The sequence below is a fragment of the Ictidomys tridecemlineatus genome, chromosome 8, assembly GCF_052094955.1.
Source record: "Ictidomys tridecemlineatus isolate mIctTri1 chromosome 8, mIctTri1.hap1, whole genome shotgun sequence".
In the NCBI taxonomy this organism is placed as follows: Eukaryota; Metazoa; Chordata; class Mammalia; order Rodentia; family Sciuridae; genus Ictidomys; species Ictidomys tridecemlineatus.
The window spans coordinates 29,726,376-29,750,283 of record NC_135484.1 but is presented as its reverse complement, the minus strand read 5'-3'; the positions used below and the strand labels follow the sequence as shown (position 1 = coordinate 29,750,283).

The window sequence follows — 23,908 nt, the reverse complement described above, 5'->3', positions numbered from 1 at the left end:
CTTCACAGACCATATTAAATAATGAGAACACCAGCCAAAGAGGAACCACCCAGGGGGGTCTTCTCAGACGTCCTTGATGTAGAATAAAAATGGCAAAACTTTGGCCAGAATAAAGAGATGTGAGTAAAAGCCTAGTAAATATGTGTTTCCCCAAAGCAGACAATATAAAACAATGTGTACTTAAGTTAACAGACATGTTTTGATTCTAGTAATAGCCTGAGAGCAGTCGGAGCCTCCTTCCCTCCCTCTGTGTCAGAGGGCGTCTGGATGTCTCGTGCACAGTACACGGGAGCTGATGGAGAGCAGTAACATTCAGGTCAGAGAGGAGCATTGCTCTTTCCACCATTCACTTTTCTGCCTGGGAAGTGATGGAAATATGAGGTCAGCAAGACCTGACTTAAATTGTGCATCTTCCATTCATCATGTAAAACTACTTACCCTTGCTAGCCCTTTTATGACTTCAGGGGACCACAGGATTTAAACCCTGAGTTTCTGCCTCCAAATCCCACTTCAACATGCTCAACTCAATACCACGGAGGGAACTTGTCTTCATGCTGCTATTCAGGTTTAAACAAAAGAGCTTCAGGCTTTTGCTTTATAAACCCACGACCCTCAGACACCCAGTTAAACATGAGGACAAATTGAGTCTTGATGTTTTGCAACAAATCAAATGTTCTCATTTTCTGAGATATGGGAGGCAATAATATTTGTGTGGTCACTTAGTTATTATATCCCTGTCTTACTAGATTGCAAACTCCACAAAGGTGGGGATCACATTTCTTTTTGCTCATCATTGTATCCTCAACACCAAGCATGGTGGCCAAATTGAAAATCATGAGGTTTATTTTTTGTTGTTGTTGTTTTGTTTTTGTTTTTGTTCTTTTGAGAGAGAGAGAGAGAGAGAGAGAGAGAGAGAGAGAGAGAGAGAATTTTTTAATATTTATTTTTTAGTTTTTGGCAGACACGACATCTTGTTTGAATGTGGTGCTGAGGATCGAACCCGGGCCGCACGCATGCCAGGCAAGCACGCTACCGCTTGAGCCACATCCCCAGCCCTCATGAGGTTTTTTTTTTTTTTTTTTTTTTAATGGAAGCAGTAATATGCTTATGATTGAGTGAACCATAACAAACAAAAAAGTTTCAGGTAAGGACTTGATAATTTTTTAAGTACAACTTACAGCAAAGTCAAAAAGGAAATAGAACTTTTCAACAATATCCTCAACTTTTTCTCCTGCGTTAAATGACAGCTGTTTTAGAAGATGAAACATCAGAATTAAGATTCAGACAGGACAGCTATACAGGATGAAGTCTTCCAGGTAAAATATTGATTCTTGTTCTGAAATATGGCTGCTTTTTTTGGTTGTGACTTATAAAAATAAAACTATAAAAATTGTGTGCTATATGTGTAATATAAATTGTAATGCATTCTATTGTCATATATAACAAATTGAAATTTTAAAAATTAAGAAAAAAAGAAAACTACAAAACTCATGGGCAAAATTTTCTACAAAAAAATTTATAAATTAAAAATCCCAAAGGAAATATATTGAATGTGAGTAAAAGGATTAAATAGTAAAAATGTAAAAATAGGAGAAATAAAACATGAAACACGAAAACTCAAAATCATTCATCCTCATGGCCACCAGGTGGCGGTAAAGGCTAGTGTTAGTTCATTAATTTACCAATGTCAAAATGAAATAAGTACTTTTTCCCCCCTTATACTGAATATTGAACCCAGGGCCTCATGCATGCTAAGCAAGCACTAACATCCATTCTCAATCCTTTTTTTTTATAAATTTTATTTTGATTCAGGATCTTGCTAAATTGCTGAGGTTGGCCTTGAATTTGCCATCTCCCTGCCTCAGCGTCTCAAGTAGCTGAGATTAGAAGCCTGTGCCACCAAACTCAGCGAAAGTAAGTCTTTACATGCAAAACCCCTTTCCTTCATTTGATTTCCATAACACCTCTGTGAGGAATGCAGGGTGGTATTGTTATCCTTTAAAAGCACAAAGCTTAGACATCATCACACTGCCTCTCAGGAGATTTCTAACAAATTTTAATGGAGCTATTCTCTTTAAAATGGCCCATTCACTTTTGGAGCCACAAGTTGTTAAGTTATTAAGTGGTGACCTTTGGTTCCCTTCTCCAGTTACAAGAGTCTACCTCATAAAAAGGCAATCTCTATGGAAGAGAAACCAAAATAGCTGGCCCATTTCTTCTCTGTGGTGGCTCCTTTGCTGGCTGCTCAGTAAATAATGATGCTGACAGAGAGAAGGAGCTTGTGTCAGAAACAGTGGGTCCCCGTCCTGCCCTTCCACCTACTCCACAGATCAGTCCTTTATGGTTTCAGAGCGTTTAGGTATGTCATCATACCCTAAAAGAGAATAGAAATCTGTTATCTGTTTGACTCTCTAGCCGGATAAGAAGATAAGATGAGTTAATATGTGGTAACATAATTTACTCTGGGAATGTATGTGGTCACTACTTGTTTGAAAGCCTATTCCACCCTCATTCACATTCATAGTGCTCCAACCAAAAGCCCCCTGGGAAGCTTCTCCTGGCCCCTTGAACCACAAGGTGTCTGTCCTGGACTCTAAACTCGATGTGCCTGTAGTCTACCTATTTATTAATTAGCTAATCATGTGCCTTCATATTCTTGGACATTTCCTATTGGCCTCGCAGTTTCAGCTTTCATATTTAGGTAGCCAATCACCTAATGTTTATTTTTAAATGCCATGTGAAGTACAGCTCCAACTTATTTTCCATTTCCTAGGATTATTTGCAAAATGATGTAGTTTCCCAATTAATTTAGGGTGCCACTACTCTCATACAATGTGTGCTGTCCCATGCCCCATTTATCTATTTGTCTGTCAATATGCCACTGGCATGCTGTTTTAAATACTGTGAATGTCTTTATAATGTATTAAGATCAGTTGATCTGGCTTCTCCTCTCTACTGTCCACTTTGTATTGTGATGCATCTATTCTTTCACGTCAGTTTTAATGAATATTTGTATGTCTTACTGTTTCATATACACTTTTGAGTATATTGATTGAACCCAAAAGAGTTCTACCACTGAGCTGTATCCCCAGACCTTTTTAGTTTTTATTTTGGGACAAGATCGTGCTAAATGTTCGTGCTGGTTTCAAACTTGCAATCAATCCTCTTTCCTAATCCTCCTGAGTCACGGAGTTTACAGATATGTGCCACTGTGCCCTGCTCTTTAACAAACATTTGACAATTATTTGTCCTATTCCACAAAAACTATCCCTTCAGGATATTCACTGGGAATCTATTGAAACCTATAGATAAATTTTGGAAAAATCAATATATTTTCAATGTTATAACATTCTATCAATATAATATATCTTTTTAAACAGCTAATCCCTTTAATAAAGGTGCTCTTTTATCTCTCTATAAAATGTTGACATATTTTGTTAGGCTAATTGAGTCCTTGATATTTCACCATTTTTGCTATAAATATAAACAAAAATATGTTTTTCCCACTATGGTTTCTAAGTTACTGCTGGACAGAAGCATAGATTATCAATTTTTGAAGGTCAGTGCTGCTTAAGGGCCCTTTGCTGAACTTCTCAATTAGGCTTACTGTTTGTTGAGTCTCATCTCTCTCTCTCTCTCTCTCTCTCTCCAGTGTGTGACTTTCATTTACATAAAGCTTCAAGAATGGGGAAATGATAATTTAGACTTTATTTAATACCATCTTTCATATCACCTAGTTAAATTGTGCGTTTGTATATGAGATTAACCAGGTAGGGAACAACTCAATTTCTGGGATTTAATTTCTTTAAAAAAATTCTTTCAAATATCTATGAAAGTCAATTCAAATAAACATACACATTGAGATGTGTTTTTTAAAAAAACCTGACTTCTACTAAGTAATAAAATTCCATGGGATAATCTACCAAGAAATTCTTAAAAGACTCCCAGAGACCTCAGGTTCTATACAATACAAATTAATAATAATTTAAAGAATAATTAAAAGACTCCATAAAACCAAGATGTGGAGTCACTTATTGAAATGTTCTATCATATTTTTCATTATTTGCTCTGAGAAGCAGGAAAGGTGTGTGTGTCTAAGGATCAGAGGGTACCTGGCTGTCTTCAAAGCTTTTACAGATGAACAGTGAGAGTGTTCATTGAAAAGTGTGTTTTAAGTTACAAAATGCCATGAGGTCTAAAGTCCTCAGCTCCATAGTTGAGTACCAGTAGCACCATAATTTACCTGCATCCATGGCACATGCTACCTCAGATCTTCTACAATACAAAATAAGTGATTCTAGTACCAATTGGGGAAAGAAGTAGTCAAGGTTCTGAGAGAATAAAAAATAGGAAGGGTTTCAAAAGCCAGAGGTTTTCTAACTTACTATGCTTCCTCCTTTACCTTAATCTTTTCTTGGCTTCATGATCATTGCAACTCAGGACAGCTTGGCCACACAGATTCCTTGTCCTTTTATGAAATGAAAAATTTTCAGATTATCGTAGACATATCCCATTTTCTCTGTGAGAGCGAATAGTCTGCTATAAAGGGAACCTAGCAAATGATTCTTGCACGCTAAGAGCCTACTCATCTCCTTTCCAAAACTGGTTAGGGAATTCTGATGGAAGTTGGGGCTACCAGCTGTGTGAACATCATTAGAAGCTAGAGATACACTCAACTTGGGAGTCATTTAATGCCAAATGGTTATTCCTAGTAGAAGTCCATTCCTTTCACCTATGCAAAGAATTTTTAATCCTCAACATTTAGAAGTGTGTGTGTGTGTGTGTGTGTGTGTGTGTGTGTGCACGTGTCAGAGATAGGAATGAACAAGGAAGTGGGGAAAACTCATTGAATTTTACATAATTGCAGTGAAATCAGACTAAAAATTTTACAGATGTTTCTGGGCACAGACTCATTTTATCTTATTGTTATGTTCTGTTATGATGTGCAAGCTGGTTCCTGAAGGCATGGAGTTTATGACCCCTTAGAACTAGAGGTGGCTTCCAGTCTGACATTTTTATTCTCTGTGATTGGAAAGGTCAGGATAGTTCACAGTGGAGTGACTCGCAAGAATGGTTGGAAGGGAAAATATATCTTAATCAGGAAACTCAGGAATAACATCCAGGTATGCCTTAAGACATAGAAGAGCTATTTAATGACAGAAAAATCAAGATGGTGCCCATGCTGGCTCAGAAAGATTGTAATTAGGGCGAAGTAGCATTTGGAAGTGTGACCTGTAAGGTTCTGAAGACCTTGTGGACAAGGCAAACATCATACATATTGGAAAGGACAACCTTGAAAGGGAATGCTCCAGCTCCAGGGAACCCCCCACTTTTGCATGTTCATGCTTTTATTCTGTAGCAATAACCAGATCACTGTGTCTATATTCAACACCAGATGAATATAGACATGTAAGGTTATGTTGCACCCAAATCTGTTAAGTACCAGAATCACAAAGTGAGGTTTTGAACTTTTTAAAAAAACAAACAATTTAGAAAACTTTTAAAAGAATCAACCAGACCCTGCCTCTAAAGTTCTACATTAATTTTAGCCAAAAGATTGATTCCTTTAAATTCTAATTTAGAAGCACCTGTTATTGGATGCTTTTCTGCTTGCGCATGCATACCACATTTCTGAAAGGATATGTTGGAAAAGCTAGTTGTATTGATTCTTTTCAGCCATGAGAAATTGAGATAAAAGTAACTGAGATGATTGGAAGATTATTATCTACTTTTTCTCCATCCGGTTTTTATTTATAAGCAGGTTATCTATGCATAAAAATTAAAAATTAAGGAAACAGCATTTAATTAACATTCTTTCCTCCTCATTATTCCATCTTTTGTTTGATATATTTTAAAATAATTTATATATATTTAATTTGAAAAAATGCATTTTCTGTAAATTTTCCCCAATGTACTCATTATTAGGTAGCACGTAATATAATTCAAGCATGAGATCATTTTTGTGTCTCTTTTTAAGTGATCTTTCAGAGGGAAATATAGTCATTATTTTCAATTTCGATTCCAAATTATTTTCAGCTTAATTTTTTTTAAAGAAAGAGAGAGAGAGAGAGAATTTTTTTTTTAATATTTATTTTTTAGTTTTCGGGGGACACAATATTTTTGTTTGTATGTGGTGCTGAGGATCGAACCCGGGCCGCACGCATGCCAGGCGAGTGCGCTACCGCTTGAGCCACATCCCCAGCCCAATTTTCAGCTTAATTTTAATTGGTCTAATTAAATGAACTTTAAGTTTATTATTGTCAAAATGGTAGATCTGTGCTAAACTTTGATAGCAACACTGTAATGTACTTGCAATCAAATGGTCTTGTTCACTTTGGGAAGTGCAATGACTTTGACCTCTGGAATGCTATGTTCAGAGTCTATGAAGATAGCGGGAAACTAAGATGAAGCATGATTGTGTTGAAATCCAGTTAAGATTAACAAATTGGTAGCCACTCATCCATTTTATTTCTGTACATAAAGTGACACTGTTTTATGCTGATGACCTTTGGTCTACTGTTTACAAGAAGAGCCTGTCTGCATGTATATTTTCTTGTGAACAGTCTGTACCTTTTGTATTGTCATTACAGAATCGTCATCATACAAGCCAGGACACACCAGGTGGAACACAGGACAGAGAACACCGAATATAAGAGACAGAACCCTGCCCATCAAAGTCCATGGTTTCCAAGACATCCAAATACACAAAGATATCTGTCTGAACACAATGTAACAGGTAAATGCTAAATAAACATTAAAGATTGTTATAAGCATTGCTGCTAAAGTCCTTCACAGAAAACTAGGGGAAAGCAAAGAAAACATACGTACATGAAATATGTACTCATCTAGCAAAGTGCATAGTAGACAAATTAGCCACAGTGGTCTAAGCAATAATGATTTCATTTTTGGTCTGGGTAATAAGTTAATGATTTCCATGTAATAAGAAAAAAAATTAAATAAATTCTCAAATTGGATTTAATTGATTAGGATAAGCATGCTTCTTTTAATAAAAGTAATATTCCCATTATCACCTAGAAAGATGTTAACATCTCTCTTCCCAATACAAGGCTCAAGGCATGTGGAATAGGATTTTAGGGACTTTTGGTGACTGAGAAGAGAAATTCTTTCAAAGGATAGGATAGAGCTTGATTACTTTCTGTAACATTTTGCCTTGCAGATGAAATTGGTTGATTATTGATTGGTTGATTCATTATATCCCGATGATGTTGAAAACACTAATAGATGACCTTCTCCTTCAACATGGTTTTCAAGAATGTGAATCAAGAGCAACATGAATAGCATGAATAGCTCCATCTCCTTGTCCAAAATGATTTTTTGACAGCTTTTTAGGATATTTCTCCTATAATCTAGGACAGAAGATGGGGTACTGGGAAAAGCATTGAGTGGTAAAGGAAGAAGTAGATTGGCTTTCACTTAGTTCCAAGTCCTTCTGGCCTTGTTCAGGATTGCTGTGAAAAGACGGACACTGGCTGCATTTCTGCTCCCAAAGAGACAAGTTAGGAGAGGCTGGTCCAAATTAGCAGTTTTGCCCAAAGCTAGAAAGCTGGTCAGTATACCTGGAACTTTGATCCAGGTCTTTCAGAGTCTCTTCCTTTGGCAAATGTCCCATGCATTGTGCTTATGCAAGTTGTACCCACCATTACCACCACTGCCAGCCCACTAAGTTCTGCTTTAGCCTCACTTTCAAGGTCCATTTGCTTTTAGAAGTCTGTCTCTATCATCCTTATCTCTTTAAGTACCTTTTTCTTTTTTTTCTTTTGGTACCAGCTATTCAATTCAGGGGCACTTAACCAGTAAGCCACATTCCCAGCCTTATTTATTTTATTTTATTTTTTTGGTATTTGATTTAGAAAAAGGGTCTCACTGAATTGCTTAGCACCCCACTTTTGCTGAGGCTGGCTTTGAACTCACGATCCTCCTGCCTCAGCCTTCCAAGCTGCTGAGATCACAGGCATGCGCCACCGTGCCCTGAAAGCATCTTTTCTTAAACAATCTGAGAACTCAGCAACTTTGTGTTGCTAAGTTGTGTCAGGTGTCCCTCCTACATGGTCTCATAATTTTTTTCATCAAGGCACATATTATAATAAAAATGTTTATTGCTATATAACACAAATATAGAGAAAAGTTTATGCATCATACATAAGTGAATAACTTGATGAAATATCAAAAGGCAAAACCTCCTTCCAGCAGCACCCTGAAAACTGTTCCCTTTGTAAACACCCTATCATTACCTCCTCAGTCCTCCCCAAGGGTAATCATATCTTGACTTCCAAATCCATTTATCTTGTTTGTCCTGCTTGTAAATTTTATATAAATCAAATCAGACAGTCTTGTTTCTGCTTGTGAGATTTCTTCCTTGTATTATGTATAGCAATTCTTCATTCCTTTCCTTCGGATAATATTTCATTATATGAAATCACACTAATTTATTCATTGTATTATTGATGGGTAATTATAATTTTGAATTGTTATAGTTTGGAGTTAACATGATATTACTATAAACATTATATATATATACATTCAGATATGTATTATATGTATATATAATATATAAAATATATACATATATAGATACATATATATGTACATATATACACATTTTATATATATGTATATGTATTTTAGAGCTGTGGAACAAACCCCAGGCTTCTTGCCAGGGAAGTGCTATAGGAGTGATATCTGTAGCTCCTGAAAATTTTTTTATTGAATATATGTACCCTTTTGGGGGTACAATGGGATGGAACTAATAGGGCATAAATTATATGACACCTAGAAGGCACCTTTGTAAAATCTCGTGCATTAATAAATTAGTCATAAAAGCACGCATGTGTTCGCTTTTATATCCATTTGTCACCTCTTAGGAACATGTTTTCAAGCATGGGTGGGCATTGGGCCCAGACTGCCATGATTTGACATCTGAACTGACCAACTTACTAGCTAGTATGTTATCTTTCTGAGCTTTTAACATCACTGGGTTGTTAGGCAGATTGAATAAATTGAACATAAAATACTGAAAGCATTGCCTGGCATATAGTAAGAACTCAGTGGGGTTAGCTATTACTGTCCTTGTCCAGTCCTTAAAGTTCACATACCATTGAAGTCCCTAGAGCTAAAATTGGTTAATAAGAATTTTAGGGGGCTGGGGATGTGGCTCAAGCAGTAGCGTGCTCGTCTGGCATGCGTGCGGCCCGGGTTCGATCCTCAGCACCACATACCAACAAAGATGTTGTGTCCCGCCGAGAACTGAAAAATAAATATTAAAAATTCTAAAAAAAAAAAAAAAAAGAATTTTAGGGCATCCCCTGCACCTAACCCCATAGAGTCTCTGGACTTTTAAAGTTCCCTTTACCCAACATTCACCATCTGCTGTATATTGTGCACTGGTTCATGTCACTTCAAGGAGATTAGGGAAGACAGTGACTGGCTTATTCTTCATAGTAGCAGTGGTTTTAAGAGTCACACTTTAACTTATGGATATCTTAGCTGAGTGTGTTCCCTCTAACCCATATTTGAGCAGACCAGCAGTTGGAGAGCCACGAAGAAGTGTGTTGTCTTGCTTTCAATCATCAAACTCAAATGGGGCCTGATTGGGCCTCTGGGAATATGCTTGCAGGGATATGTCCCATTCCCTTAGATCAAAGATATCTCCGCATGTATATAATTTGACACCACAGTGCTTAGTAAATATTTATCATTTGTCTATTGATCCCTGTTCTTTCTTGACTTCCCTGTTCTTGGCTTGTTCCCTTCCCACCCACTTGTGCTAGATCTAATCTCCCGTTCATGTGACAACACTTGGGACTCAGCTGGCATCTCTGGGTTCTAGAGAAATGCACAGCAGATCTTATAACTGACTATAAACCAATAAATTGGATCTTTACCTTTGAAAAGTTAAAAAATTCATGATCTACAACTAGTTCCTGAATCATCTATACTTAAGAGTATAAACTCCTAGCTGCAAGAACTGTGTTCAGATAAAAGTGTGATTTAAGCATTTTTGTTCAAGGAGGAATTCATAACTTTTATTGATAATGAGAATGAAAGGGAAATATGTGAAACATCTCTCCAGCAGGCACTAATCTTTACTAGGAAAATGCGTGGTTTGGAATCTATTTTGCATTTGGTTTAGTAGGGACTTTAATATCTAGCTAATGCTCATAGAGCAGTATCTCAGCTGCAGAGTCTGATTTGTGGTCTACCTTGAGCAGGAAGTTGTTGACTCAATTTGATCCCACTCCTTTGCTGGACTAAGAAAAGGACTAAGAGATCTCCCAATATCTGTTCCATGCTTAGAAGCCTTGAGTGTGGGGCTGGGGATGTGGCTCAAGCGGTAGCGTGCTCGCCTGGCATGCGTTCGGCCCAGGTTCGATCCTCAGCACCACATACAAAGATGTTGTGTCCGCCAAGAACTAAAAAATATTAAAAAATTTTTCGCTCTCTCTCTCTCATTAAAAACAACAACAACAACAACAACAAAAAGAATCCTTGAGTGTGGAGAGGAGGAAGTAAAGTAAAGGGAGGTGGATTTCAAGAGGCTTAAGAAAAAAACAGGCCACAGCTTTCCCTCAGGGAGGTCTGGTTAGAGGGTATGCAGTAGGCTAGATTGTACTGGTAAGATTCCCTCTTTGGGAACTCTCTATTTGCCACATACTTGTGTGAAAGGCCTAGAAAAATGAGAAAGTTCAAACAGTTTGAACTTGAGATGATCTCCTAATATCATGCCACCTTCCTTTCTCCCACAGTACAAATTCTAGCAGCATGAGTTCCAGGAGAAGGCAGACCATGCCTAGATGATGCTGAGCCCTGCAGAGCTGGATTTCCTGGGCTCCTGTCATTAAAGTGTTCCTGCAGGGTCCCTCTTAGGAGACTGCCCTGAGTACTTTTAGAAACCTATACCTTACCTTGCCTTAGTATTTTCATTATTTTAATTCTGAATGAATCCATTACTGCCCCTTCAGCAAACTAATATCCTAACCCTCATTAGAACATTCTCCTAAATTTGCAAACTATTATTTTGATTTACATTTCAATAAACTTCTTTTGCATTTCCAGCAGGCTCTAAAAGGATAGTGATCTGTAGCACTCAGAATAGAGCCTGGCTCCCAGGAGACTTAAATATTTGTTAAAAGAATTACCTGTTACTTAAATCAAATGTCAGGACAAATAGTCCACTTGAGAGAGCAGGCAATAAATATAGGGAACATTACTTCACAGCTGTCTTGTAAGATGGGCAAATTGAAAAGGATTTGTTTGGATTTATGACTGACACCATAAAATGCTTCTAAAAAGATATGGAATAGCCAGGTGTGGTGGCACACACCTGTAATCCCAGTGACTCAGGAGGTGGCTTAGTGGTTTGGTACACCGAGTTCAGTGGTATGGTACACTGGGTTCCATCTCTAGCACCATACACACACACACACCCAAAAAATGTTGGCTTTATTTTTTTCTACTGCTGAGGATGGTGAACCCAAGGCCTCATGCATACAGTGACAATAGACACCTGTTGATACTTTCCTGGAGGCAGAAGGCACTGCAGCTATTGGAAGTATAAACTAGTAAGTTGGATATCACAGCAGCATTTTCATGGTTTTAAATCTTAAATGGATCCATAATTGCTTCTTCATGAAATTATGTAAAGTAACACAAACCACAATTTTTGTAAATATTTTTCAAGGTTTTATTGCAAACCAAAATTGGTTCATTGCACACAAAAAAAGTTGTGTGGTAGGAAGAAGGGATTGTACATATTATAACCATGTTAATTACAGTACATTAAAATGGTGGTTTACATTACAAATAAGCCTGTAAGTTTAAATATACTAGTGTTATAACCCAATGTACAGACCTTCTTTATACAATACATACAATTATCAGGAATGCCAAAAAAAAAAAAACACATAAATAATGCCCATTTTACAGGTGACATTTTAAACAATGAAAACACCAAACGGCTTCAACAACTGGGGCATTGGTCCATAAAAACCCTTTCTAAAAATAGAAATATTTGTAGCAGCAATGCTTTCTTTTAAGCATCTGGATGCAAGTCATTGCAAGACCATTTCAATAAAGTTTAGTTATTAACAATATCTTACAAAAAAAACAGTCTACACATAAAATTTATCTTCCAAATATGGAAGAAACAAACAATGTCCCACATTGTAGTGTCCTGCAAGTGTCACATTGATGCTTATAACAAAATCCATCTATGATCAGGCATACCACACTCATACCATTGTTCACATAGTATATCCACAAGGAAAAATAAAGAACTGAAACACTCTGCGATAGGAAAAGCTTTGGAGCTAACACGATCTCAGCAGAAAAGGCACATTTCAGAATATTCCTTATCACAGCCCAGACAGACCCACAGAAGATCCTTCTTAGATCAGCATCTTCCTCCTAACGAGATCGTTGCATCTGTCTAGGGTGGCACGCTAATGCTCATTTCAGAGATAGCACCACGTTGGAAGGAAGGATAAAAATGAAAACCTCACGAGCTCACTGAGAGGAGGGTGTGCTCTTTGAAAAGCTTCCAGCAAACAGTGTGCAACAGGATTGCCAAGCTTCCAGAGATGTGCAAATTCTCTCTTTTAAGATGTCCTGTCAGCTGGCAGCTCTGCCCAAAGGCTAACTAAAACATTTAAAACACACATGAAATCCTTCAAAACCACCCTAAGACTGCTCAGAGGAAAGAGTCCATGGGAGGTGCGTATGAAAAGCCCAGGAATGCCTCAGCAGCTTCCTTCACGCTGGCTGTGATGAGGATGCTGTCAGGGGACCTGCCGATGGAGTTGGGGACAGGCTCTTCGGTAAACTCAGGATCGAAATGCCGCAGGTCGCTGGGCCCACTCTATTACAGGAAGGAAAAAAAAAGTCTCAGAATACACATGGTTACTTGACAGGGAAACCTTTAGGCTTCAAATGCTAGAGCTCAAGTCTTTTAGGATGCTATAAGAATTCCCATAATCCTCCACTTCAAGCACAAAACCCCAAAGGCCATAAATAGTTTAAATCATGAGGACTAATGTTTACTTTTTGTTTCTTGGTGCTTTGATAAATGTGTTTGAAAAAAAAGATTTGTTGGAATAAAAATTCTACTTTTTCTCTGGGAAAATAATGGGTCTATGGATAAAACATCTGTCAATTTTCTCCTTTTGCTTTGTAAATGGGGTCTTGCTGTGTTACCCAGGTTAAAATCTAACTCCTGGGCTAGGGATCTTCCTGTCTCAACCTCCTGAGTAACTGAGGTGACAGGTGCCCACCCCCATTCCAGGTTCAATTTATTTCTTCAAGTCCTCCCACACACACCCACCAAATCTGACTTTAAAAAAAATGGCCTTTAGGTCTCAGTAACTTAGAAGAGAGACAGAGAGATACTCACCACATTTGGGTTAAAAGGGGGCGTTATCTTCTTATTAATGAGATCATCCCAGTTAATCAGAGAGAAGAAGACGTGATTCTTAATCTCCATCTGTTGAGAAGAAACAAAGATTAATTTAGCAAGGCAGAATTCAATAAAGGCAGTGAGACTGTCTAGTGTACCTCTGAGGGCCCAGGAGAACAGGAAAACATGACTCACAAAGTCGTCCTTGGCACCGAGCCTCTTTGTCCTGTCCTTCTGCAGGAGGCCCTCCAGGAGATGTCTTGCAGAATTTGTGATATTTGGTTTCAACTGGAGGGGCTTGTTCAGAATGTTATCGTACATCTCAGCTGTGTTTCGGCTATAAAAAGGAGGCTGTAAAATAAAAAGGGGGGATTATTTTCTATTGAATTGGAAGTTTGGTATAGCATATATTACCAACAAAGAAAAAGGTAACTGCAATATATTAAGCTGGACTTCAGATATTCTTATAAAATGACCAATATGCCTCTTATCAGTTTGGGATAAGCTTACTCTCAAATTCAAGTCACAGAAGCCAGGCCTAGATTTTGGCAAGAGTGTCATGGAAATGGGCAGTGTCCTATGGTTCCCTAGGTGCTACTCACCAGGCCATACAGCATCTCGTATAAAACAGCCCCCAGGCACCACCAATCCACCGTCCTGTCGTAAGGCTGCTTATGAAGTACTTCGGGTGCAAGATACTGCAAGGCAAACCAGGAAAACAAGAATTTAGAAACTGCTTTGAAACCATGCAATTGCAAAACCAGGAATGGACTTTGAAAAGTGTGCAACACTTAAGAGTGCAACTCTCCAAGGGTGCAACTTGGAGAATATATTTCTTTAGATTACTTCTGAATAAAATCTCAGTATTCTTTGAGGCTGACTGGTCTGCAAGGTGTACAGATATTTAGGAAGGAACTGGGCACCCACAGGTGTCTTCAGACACCTTTTATGGTATGGATCTCACAATTTGCTAGTTTCTTTTTTTTTTTTTTTTTTAGAGAGAATTTTAATACTTATTTTTTAGTTTTCGGTGGACACAACATCTTTGTATGCGGTGCTGAGGATCGAACCCGGGCTGCACGCATGCCAGGCGAGCGCGCTACCGCTTGAGCCACATCCCCAGCCCGGCTAGTTTCAATTAAAGTAACAAAGTCCTGTAATTTCTCATGTTGCAGCAAAGAATAAGTGTATTTTACTTGCATTGAATTATAAAATCTCTAGGGTTTATTCTCTGGGTTGTTGAAAGAATTATTTCATATCTCTCTCCTGGAAGGAGGGGGAAGACCAGGGAAACAATCAAGAGCTCCTACCTCAGGTGTGCCACAGAAGGTGGATGTCGTGCCATTGTGTTCAATATTTTCCTTGCAGAGTCCAAAGTCAGTAAGGACAATGTGTCCCTGTGAATCTAGCAAAATATTCTCTGGTTTTAAGTCTCTGTTAAAAAAAAAAAAAGTGGTTGCAAAGGTTAATTTTACTTCATAAGAAATCTTCTGTAAAGATAGTTGCTACAGATATTACAAGCATTTTTTAATTCATCATGGTAGTATAGTAAATAAAAAAAGGAAATCCTTGTTCTGCTAATCTATTCTGGATCAGGTGCAATCTTAGTTGGCTGGTTCCCTAGTGGCAGGAGTCAAGACTACTCACATGCTGAGGAGCAGGGTTTTAGGTGATCAAGTTGCATATAAACACAAGTTATTTTAAGGCTTCAAATACTAGGACTATGTCTTTTTTCTACCCAGGAAAGTGGCTTTATGGGATTCATTGTCTCACCTATAAACAATGTTCAGAGAGTGCAGGTAACCCAAGGCACTGGCTATTTCAGCAGCATAGAAGCGAGCCCGTGGTTCTAGGAAGCAGCGCTCCCTCTGAAGATGGTAGAATAGCTGCAGGAGACAGAGGAACAAAATAAGTCTGGGCTTCCAAAGCATTTACTTAGTCCTGACATAGAGAGCTAAGGAGAACAATTGCAGGAAGTGGCTCTAAATAATCTATTAATGATTTAAAATCTGGTAGGTTAAAGGAAATGCTAATTCTGGTAACTTTTCTCCCCTAAGTATTAAAAAAAAAATTTTCTGGAACTTAAACTAAGCAAATCCCTTGAGACCCCAAGAACTAACTTCTACTCCCCCAGCTCACCTCTCCTCCATTAATGTAGTCTAGGACAAAGTACAGTTTGTCGGCAGTCTGGAAAGAGAAGTGAAGGCCCACCAGGAAAGGGTGTTTCACATTCTTCAGTAGAACATTCCGCTCCGACATAATATGCTTCTCCTATGAAAAGGATGATTAAGATTCAGTGACAATTTTCAACTTGGCACCAAAATTTCAAGACACTTACTGAATAAGTGTCCAACTATAGCCCCAACCCACCAGTATATCTCATACCTCCTTCTTTTTCAGGATTGCTTTCTTCTGCAAAACTTTGACTGCATAAAATGCTTCTTCTGCCTTGTGTCTTGCTAGAAGAACCTAAAATTTCAATAGAAAAAATAATTTTTAAAAATCCTCATTCACAGAGAAAGTAAAATTAACACATGAAAGAGTATATTGTAGAAAGTCTTTGGATGTGAAATTACCTTTCCAAAACTGCCCTTCCCAATTACTTTTAAGAAGTGAAAGTCAGATGGTTTAGCATGAGGATTGGATGATGGACCAAGGTTGATTTGCTGAGAAGGACTTGGCTAGAAAATAAAACATTCTCTCTTAATATCATTAAAACAAAGAAAGATGTCTATAATAAAGTACAGGCAATGAAAAAGATTTACAACTACAAATGACCAAGAGAAGTTACTAAAACACTGACAAACACATTCAAAATGACTTCACCCACACATCGTCATTTAAAATGAGTACGAAAATTGTACAATCATGCTGCCACTAACAGATAAACATTTTAATGGAATAAGCCTTTAAAAATGCTCCACTGACTCAATACTTATGAATTAATGAGGCATTCTTGCCTTGGAGCCAATTTCTATAAGTGCTATCTTAAATGTAGAAATATTAATTTACAATTTTCTTCCACAGATGCATTACAAATAAAGAGTACTTACTGGAGGAGAAGGGTTGGCATTCATAAGCTCGGGCTCCTGAGGTTGGGAGATTTTCAAAATGGACTGAACTTCAGGGCTGTTGAGAGTAAAGGAACAATTTAGAAACTCCTTACTCGCCACTAGAGGGCACACCGACATAAACAGTGAACTTCTGATTCAAATGTTCCCGGACAATTCAGTAATTGAAGTTGAAAACATCCAAATAAACTACTTAAAGAAAATAGCTCAAGAAAATGATAACCTAGTTAAATACAGAAATAAGGCTTGTCAGTGGCGATAGGTTGTGAATTAAATAAGACTTTTGGAAAAATTTATTTTACCTCGCCAGGGACAAGCTCAGTTTTCAGATAATTTTAACGTTTACAACGTTTCCAATAAACGAGAACCGAGACTTCCCTGAGTGAAGTCTTTGATAAGTCTTTTATCGCCTCCAATCCCGCCCCCCCCCCGAAACTTACTGTTTGCACGCATAGGAGTTATTGGCAATCTTCTGAATAAAGTCGTTCAGGCCCATCCTCCTCTGTTTCATGAAAGCTGTGGATTAAAGAGGAGAAAGAAACCTTTAGACCGTTTCCTAACGTCGGACGCCACACAAGCCATCGTTTCCACTTCGCGTATCCCAGGGTAGAAGCCCAGTCTTTCTCCTACACTCACCGATGAGAATCGCTACCATTCCCCTCATTCTGGAGTAAGTGAGGGTGCCTCTAGCAGCCTCGGTTTTCACCGTCATCGCCACCGACAGAGCACAGAGAACCTAGGCTGACTGGAGACCGGCTTGGCCAACACTGCGCTCCGGCGGCTCGGGCGCCTTTATAAGTACTGCGCCTCCGGGGGCGGGGCCTGGGCCACAATGAGGAAGCGCTGGGAGGCCCCGCCCCGGCCCCGCCCCCGCCGCCCCGCGGTTAGCCCGCGGCGCTGCAACTGGTGGCCGGCGGTAGGGTCCCCTACTAGCAGCCGAGCTCCGGGAGGGGGCGAGGCGCGTGGGGAGGGCGCGGGGCGGTTATCAGCCTTCCGTCCGGAGAGGACAGCGTCGGCCGAGGGGGCGGGGAGGGCTGCAGAGCCCGGGGTAATTTTCCATTTTTCCCATTTATTGGGTGAGGCAAGAAAAATCAGGAGAGCGGCGTGGTAACCGGGGTGGCTTTGGACCCGATCGCAGCCTCCTCACTGCTTCACCCTCTCGGCCCTAACCCCCGGCCGACCTCTAACATCCCCACCGGGGCCCCCCAGCCCTGGCTCCGCGGCGCGACCTGCCCAGAGTTACTTCTCGAGTGCAAGCGGCTTAGCGCCCGCATCTGCGCGGGCAGAGTGGGTCCCGGGCGCCTGGCGCGGTCTCCCCCGGCTCCCACTGCCCCGCGACCAGGACCTCCATCCCCAGCCCCTCTTTGAAGCCCGCGAACCGGGCAGTAGCCGAGCAACTCTGGCCAAGAAGCCCAGTCCCCAGCGGGACGGGCGGCGGCGCTTACCCAGTCCGCTCAGCAGGAAGGACTCGCTCCTTTTCTGCGCCTCGGCCCTCTTTTTGTGGCGGGGCCGGAGCAGCGACTCGAGCCGGGCCCTGGCCAGCGCGCCCTGCATCTCCCCCATGGGCAGCGGACTGCGGGGCGCAGCTAGCGAGAGGGACCGGCGAATACTGACGTTTCCTTGAAGGAGCCGCCGTGACTCAGGCCGGGCAAGATTTCCTGCCCCAAGTCCCAAAACAAACAAATGGCCCTTGTGCACGGCCGAGTCGCTTCCGAAAACGCCTTTTTTGTGCTTTTGGCCAAAACCAAGCAAGGCTGAAAAATCCCAGAACTTGGAAGAGGAGGAAGGAAGGAAAGAAAGAGGGAAAGGGGGGGGGGGATTAGGAATGTGTAGGGGAGGGGGCGGAAATAAAATAAGTCTCTGCACTAAAGGGGGGAAAAGTACAAACTGCATTTCACTTTTTTTTTCCTTAAAGTAATCTCTGAGAACATTCTGTCCGTTCCGCACGTATTTTTTTTTCCTTACATTTTTAATCCCCGCCATGCCAAGAACACGTGAGAAGGTGGTAAGTGAGGGGAGCAGTGACTTCGCTTGGAACCGACCTGGGGTGACCCTGGCATCTTAGATTCCTCTTCCTCTCAGGAGGCCTGCTCCTCTCCCGCTCTCCCACCTGAAGGTCACATTGTATTGCTTTAAACCCCCTTTGTCCTCACATTCCCTACCCCTCCTTTGGTTTATCTCGGTGCTGACCCGAGTCGTTTGCCACCTCGCTTTTTCTCACAAGTTCCCATATAAACGAAGATCACTAACTCCTGAAAGATAAGCCGGGACACTCGGCTCCCGAAACAGAGAAGGGAGGGAAGGTGGAGGCGGCGGCTCTGGCACGGCAGGGCACCGAGGCCGCTGCCTTACAGTAACCCCGGAATAAGGAGCTGAAGTCTGACTGCCGGCGCGAGGACGCGCGCCAGCGCTGGCCGGGAACCTAAGCACCGCGACTGGACCAGGGGCAGGGAAGACGGCTACATATTACCAATATTCGCAGCACCGGTACCTGGAGCTTGCTGGTGCTGTCTGCTGTGGCTGCCCTGCGGTGACCCCTTGCTGCCAAGGGCTCTGCTGCTTTAGAGCTGACACACTCCAAATTACCAGCTGTCAAACCAGGAATAGCATGCGAAGCGCTTTTCCCTTGGTCTTGGAAAGGGGTTTGTTTTGCAGGCACAGCCTCCTTATTTGCCCTAGTATGATCTTTAGTCTCAACAGCTTTTGGTTTGATCAGCTGGGACAGTCAGAAACTGGGAGGAAACTAGCATTCCCTCTCCCAGAAACTGTGGTTAGCAAATTTTGTTCTGCACCCACTTTTCAATGAAAGCATTTAGTATTGTCTGAAATTTGATCCTCCAACCCAAAGCAAGGTGAATTCAATTGCAAATCAGGTTAACTGATCCAAGACTACTTCCCCATGCATGGATTCTTAAGAGCATATAACTTTGTTATAGGCAGCACCCCCTGTTGCAGGTCTCACCCCCCAGGGCTCATCCCAGCCCTGCTCAGACCCACCTTGTTCCTAATCCTCTTGAGCAGAGATTCCTGAGATCACCCAGAAACACTAACCTTCACAAAGTTATTTGCTTATTTAAAACTTTAAGAAAACTTCCATCAGAGAGCCTCCCCCACACACTGCCTCATGTACTTTCCCTATGCCAAGTAACCCCAAATCCTTAAAGCATCTGTTTTACCCACCCCATTATAGTTCTCAAAGAACAAACCTTTCCAAGGGGACTTAATAACCTCCTCTTTCATTCTTCGAGTTGCACAGAATATGAAGGCTCTGGATTCTTTTCTGGAGGCTAGAGAAGTCAGTTATGACTGGAGTAGCCTCCCAGCTATGTGCCTGTGATAAGACTGGAAGCTCTGAGATGACAAGGGAGCATCAGACACAGGCAGCTGTTCTTGTTGTTATGAACCCCACTTTATATAAAGGGAATTTACATACAGGAAGGGAACAAGCTGCAAAGTTCAACACTGGGCCATTTATTCCCACTCCCCCTCCTTGCAACACCATCCAGAAGATTACAGTCATCAGCGTCCTAGGTTTATTACACCTCCAGCAATACACACAAGAAATGTAACTTAACTGATTATCATCACAAATCAGTCCAGAAAAATTCAAAACACATGCACAGGATTCATTTTCTCAAAGAAGCTCTGTTGCATGCATTCCAGGATGGATGTGGAATTCAAGTTAGAGGACTCTAAGTGGATAGAGAAGAGGCACAACCATATATTTGTGGTTGGAACAGAAAAGGAACGGTCTGATGTGCTCCTTCCTCCCCCTACCCTAATGTTCAGCTCTTGGAGACGGATGGTCTGCTAAACTTATCATTTAGCAGAGAGAATCAAGTTGTTGAGACTGGCTTTTCTTCCAACCGGATACCTGATGGGTGGAGCAGGCGCCCCCTGTTCTGTCCCAGCAACCTACTAAGACTTCCGAACAGGAAGGTGACACACGGCGGTGGTGGGGAGGGGAAGCGGGAGAACTGTGTGTGACGCGCCCGTTAACACTGCACAGGCTTTAGGTTGCCCTGTGGCCGCTATTCTGGCGCTTGATCTGTTCTTCCTTCCTGTCGCCAGCCTCTTTCTTTGGTCCAGATAGTCCTCCTACCGGGAGGGATCTGGCCCCTTCTCTGTTCCTCCCTGGTAGCGAAGTTGCCGGAGTCGCCTTACACTGCTGATTAATGCAACCTAGAGGGCGATCGTGTTCTCTGGGAGAACCACTTCAGATTCCAAGAATCCCCCCATTTGTCTCCGGATGTTTAATCAGTCCCAGAAAGTTTCTCCACAATGTCTTGTGCAGCCACAGAAAATACAGATGTCTTGATAGGAGACCTGCTAATTACCTCCCCAGTGCCCCCAAGCCAATCGTATCACATTTATGCCTCAGTGCGGGGGAAACCTGCAATCAAAACTCTAAAGGAAATGATGCACCAAGATATAAACTTTGCACTGAAACAAAACATTTTTCAGGGCATGTGTACTTTAATACTTCAGAAGATTGTTTCATTGCTTCTTTCCATTATTTCTCCTTAAGAATAGACTATAAAACCTTTACTAAAATATCTTTTTCCCCATTTAATTGAAAGGCTCACCAATTACTATTACAACACATTAGAGGAAATACTCTGAAATATATTATTATAAGGATTCAGCTATACCTCCCTTGCACTATTTCTTAAGTGCTCTGTTAGTCTTGATTGTTCATTGATAATAGGGTAATATAATTGTTTTATATTGCTCAAAGTGCCACAAATTCTAGAACAATCCTATGCACAGTTTACGCTCCCATATTTTTTTCTTCATTGGGTGATGCATATAGAAACCTTTCCCTAGAGCATCCTCAAAGAAACTACAGAGAAATACCAGAAAACATAATAATTACTCTAGAGAACAAGGTTTTGTTGAGGCTGTCACTAAATGCATGTGTTTTTAAATAGTATTCACTGAACAGAAAATGATGATGACAAATGGTTTATTTATGACAGCTATTATGGACAAGTTACCAGCAATGGTGGTATTTAAATGTCTATTTACAGAACACAGGTTCTATAGAGACTACCTTCCCTATTCATGACTGTCAAAATTGACATACATGAAGAAGAATGCAATATAGTAAGATAACTAAGAGAAGACTTTTTCTTCTTTTTTCTTTTGGCACGGGGGATTGAACCCAGCACTCTGCCACTGAGCTACATCCCTAGCCCTGCGATTTTTTGTTTGTTTGTTTGTTTTTGATACTGGGGATTGAACCCAGGCACACTCTATCACTGAGCTACAACCCCAGTCCTTTTATTATTTTTACAAAGCTGCTGAGAGTCTCAGATAAGTTGCTGAGCTCTTGACAAGGAAGAATGATAGACAGAAGCAGTGGGTCTATGACAGGCTGAAAACTCACTTTCTTTCCATCTTTGGAATGTTGCCAATGTCTGATTTAGCACAATCCAATCCAATGAAAGACAAAAAAAAAAAAAAAAATTAAAAGCCCATCAACTAGAATACTATATGAAGGGGAAGGAATTGTACATATTTCACAGCTTTGTATTTGGTTGTTAGGATTTACCTGGAAAATGATGTCTGGGAACATTCTACAGAATTATGAAAAATAATACAATGGTCTGGACAGAAGAGAAATGTGGAAAAATCTTTAAGTCAAAATTCAATGCTCTCTATGAATTTTCTTTTCTTTCTTTTTTTTCTCCTGGAACTGGGAATTGAATTCATGGGTGCTCTACCACTGAGCTACACCCCAAACCCTTTTTATTTTTTTGAGACTGGGTCTCACTAAGTAGCTGAGGCTGGCTTCCAATTCAGAATCCTCCTGCCTCAGTTTCCCAAGTAGCTTGGGAGTAGAGGAATGAGTCACTGCACCCAGCCTGTGATTTTCTAGACTCAAAAGGACTGTGGCCTTACTGAAAGCCTTCTGTACTATAGATACGGCTTTTAAAAGGCAATTTGTCAACTCACAAAATTAATTTGTCATGATAAAAAATGTCAAGCACCGTGTCAAGGGGCAGGTCAGAGAATACTGGTGTTAGTAGCCTCCCCATTCTCTCTGGCCTGCTCTGCCTCCTGTCCCTTTCCCAGGTCCAAGGTACATCCACTTCCCTACAAGCCCTGCAATCAAGGCCAGAGGCCAGGCAGCACAGGACTTGGAATTTCTTTACAGGCTGAACCATTCTTGAGACACACATATTAAAATCAGAACTGGCAATGGGGTATAAAGGACTCTTTTTCACTCCTAGTTTATTTACAAAGTGCCAGTAGTAAATAAGGCCTCTGGATTTCTGGCGGACATCTTTTGTCAAACTTGAAAGCTTTAATTTGCTCAGTTTAAGCATCTCCTCAAAGTCTCTCTTGTTTTTGATCCTGTAATCAATCTAGGAAGAAGTAACAGAAGTTCAGGACACTCTTAAAAACTGTTTCCTGTAAACCCTGCCTACAAATTGTAGGAACAAACGGTATACGTAATAGTAACCAGCAATAGAAAAAAAAGAGGCAGGCATGGCTAGCTGACCGATTGGTGTCATTTTAAAAGACATCAGCTTACTGAGCTAACTTTTGGTTTCAACCCTGAATATAAGCTCCATACCTTTGTATGTCAATTTCAGGAAACTTGGGAGTGTCAGTGTCATGCTTATGGAAGGAATCCTTACGATCTACTTTACTTGGCTGTAACTGAGGCCTCCTTCTTGCAAGAATTAGGCAGGGTGTTCCATGTATTTTAACTTTACCCTCTGTATAGTGAGGACACTATTACTTCCCTCACATAAATTGTGAAAAATAATGGAAATAAAGAACTTGGTTTCTTTGGAGTTGGAATCTCACATAAAAAATATGCATCTGTATTTGTTACCCTCACTGTACACACATTGCAACTACAAACAGAACACCTCATACAATAGAAAGGTTTCCAATAAGTCAAAATAATTCATGAGTTTGCTGTGATTAAAGGCCACTTAATCTACTAGGCCAAAGGTAGGAATTCCATGGAAAAGGACCTAAAAGATTATACACTTTGTTCTTTAACTCCCCCCTTAGCCACTGTCTCCACCCTTGAATGGGCTCCATCAAATAACTAAATGCCGTGATAACCAAATAAATATTTATTTACCCCAAGTGTTTGAAGTAAAACCAGCAGTTCTGGGTAAAAAAGCCAAAAGCTAACTCTAAGAGGTTTTTAATTGTTCAGGGTAGGTAGGAAACAATAGAAGGTAAATATGGGCCTATTGAGAGGGTGGAGTCTCAAAGAAGGTCAAAGAGGACCAGTAGAGCCTAAGATGCTTTTCTAGGTCATCGGCTTATCTTCCAGGAAAGAGAAGAGGAGCAAGCTCCCACTGATCCTGTTATTTTTAATCTTTCAGATCTCTGCAGCGCCTGCCTTTTGTGGCCAATGCTGCCAAGCCCTGGGTTTAGCAAGGATGATAGGATGGGTGGC

General features: G+C 40.6%; 1 protein-coding gene and 1 long non-coding RNA gene across 7 annotated transcripts in view; both read right to left on the bottom strand.

Moving 5' to 3' along the window:
• The window catches only part of LOC144366028 (uncharacterized), a 209,686-nt gene that overhangs the window by 35,061 nt on the left and 150,717 nt on the right, over positions 1–23,908 (bottom strand). The gene's annotated exons all lie outside the window — the stretch shown is intronic.
• Positions 11,688–23,908, bottom strand: part of Sgk1 (serum/glucocorticoid regulated kinase 1) — a 108,645-nt gene continuing 96,424 nt past the window's right edge. For 3 of the 6 annotated variants that reach the window (XM_078019092.1, XM_078019094.1, XM_078019093.1), the window contains 11 exons: positions 16,920–16,995; positions 16,462–16,537; positions 15,985–16,089; positions 15,794–15,877; positions 15,548–15,679; positions 15,182–15,294; positions 14,719–14,842; positions 14,011–14,106; positions 13,604–13,759; positions 13,406–13,495; positions 11,688–12,874 (listed from right to left, as the gene is read on the bottom strand). In XM_078019092.1, coding sequence (XP_077875218.1) covers positions 12,707–12,874; positions 13,406–13,495; positions 13,604–13,759; positions 14,011–14,106; positions 14,719–14,842; positions 15,182–15,294; positions 15,548–15,679; positions 15,794–15,877; positions 15,985–16,089; positions 16,462–16,537; positions 16,920–16,995 — 1,220 coding nt within the window. In that variant the 3' untranslated portion in view covers positions 11,688–12,706. Of the gene's footprint in view, positions 12,875–13,405; positions 13,496–13,603; positions 13,760–14,010; positions 14,107–14,718; positions 14,843–15,181; positions 15,295–15,547; positions 15,680–15,793; positions 15,878–15,984; positions 16,090–16,461; positions 16,538–16,919; positions 16,996–17,115; positions 17,274–17,924; positions 18,166–19,685; positions 19,821–23,908 lie in introns of those variants that run through there. The other 3 variants (XM_040283357.2, XM_078019091.1, XM_005329778.3) reach the window with 3 other exon arrangements.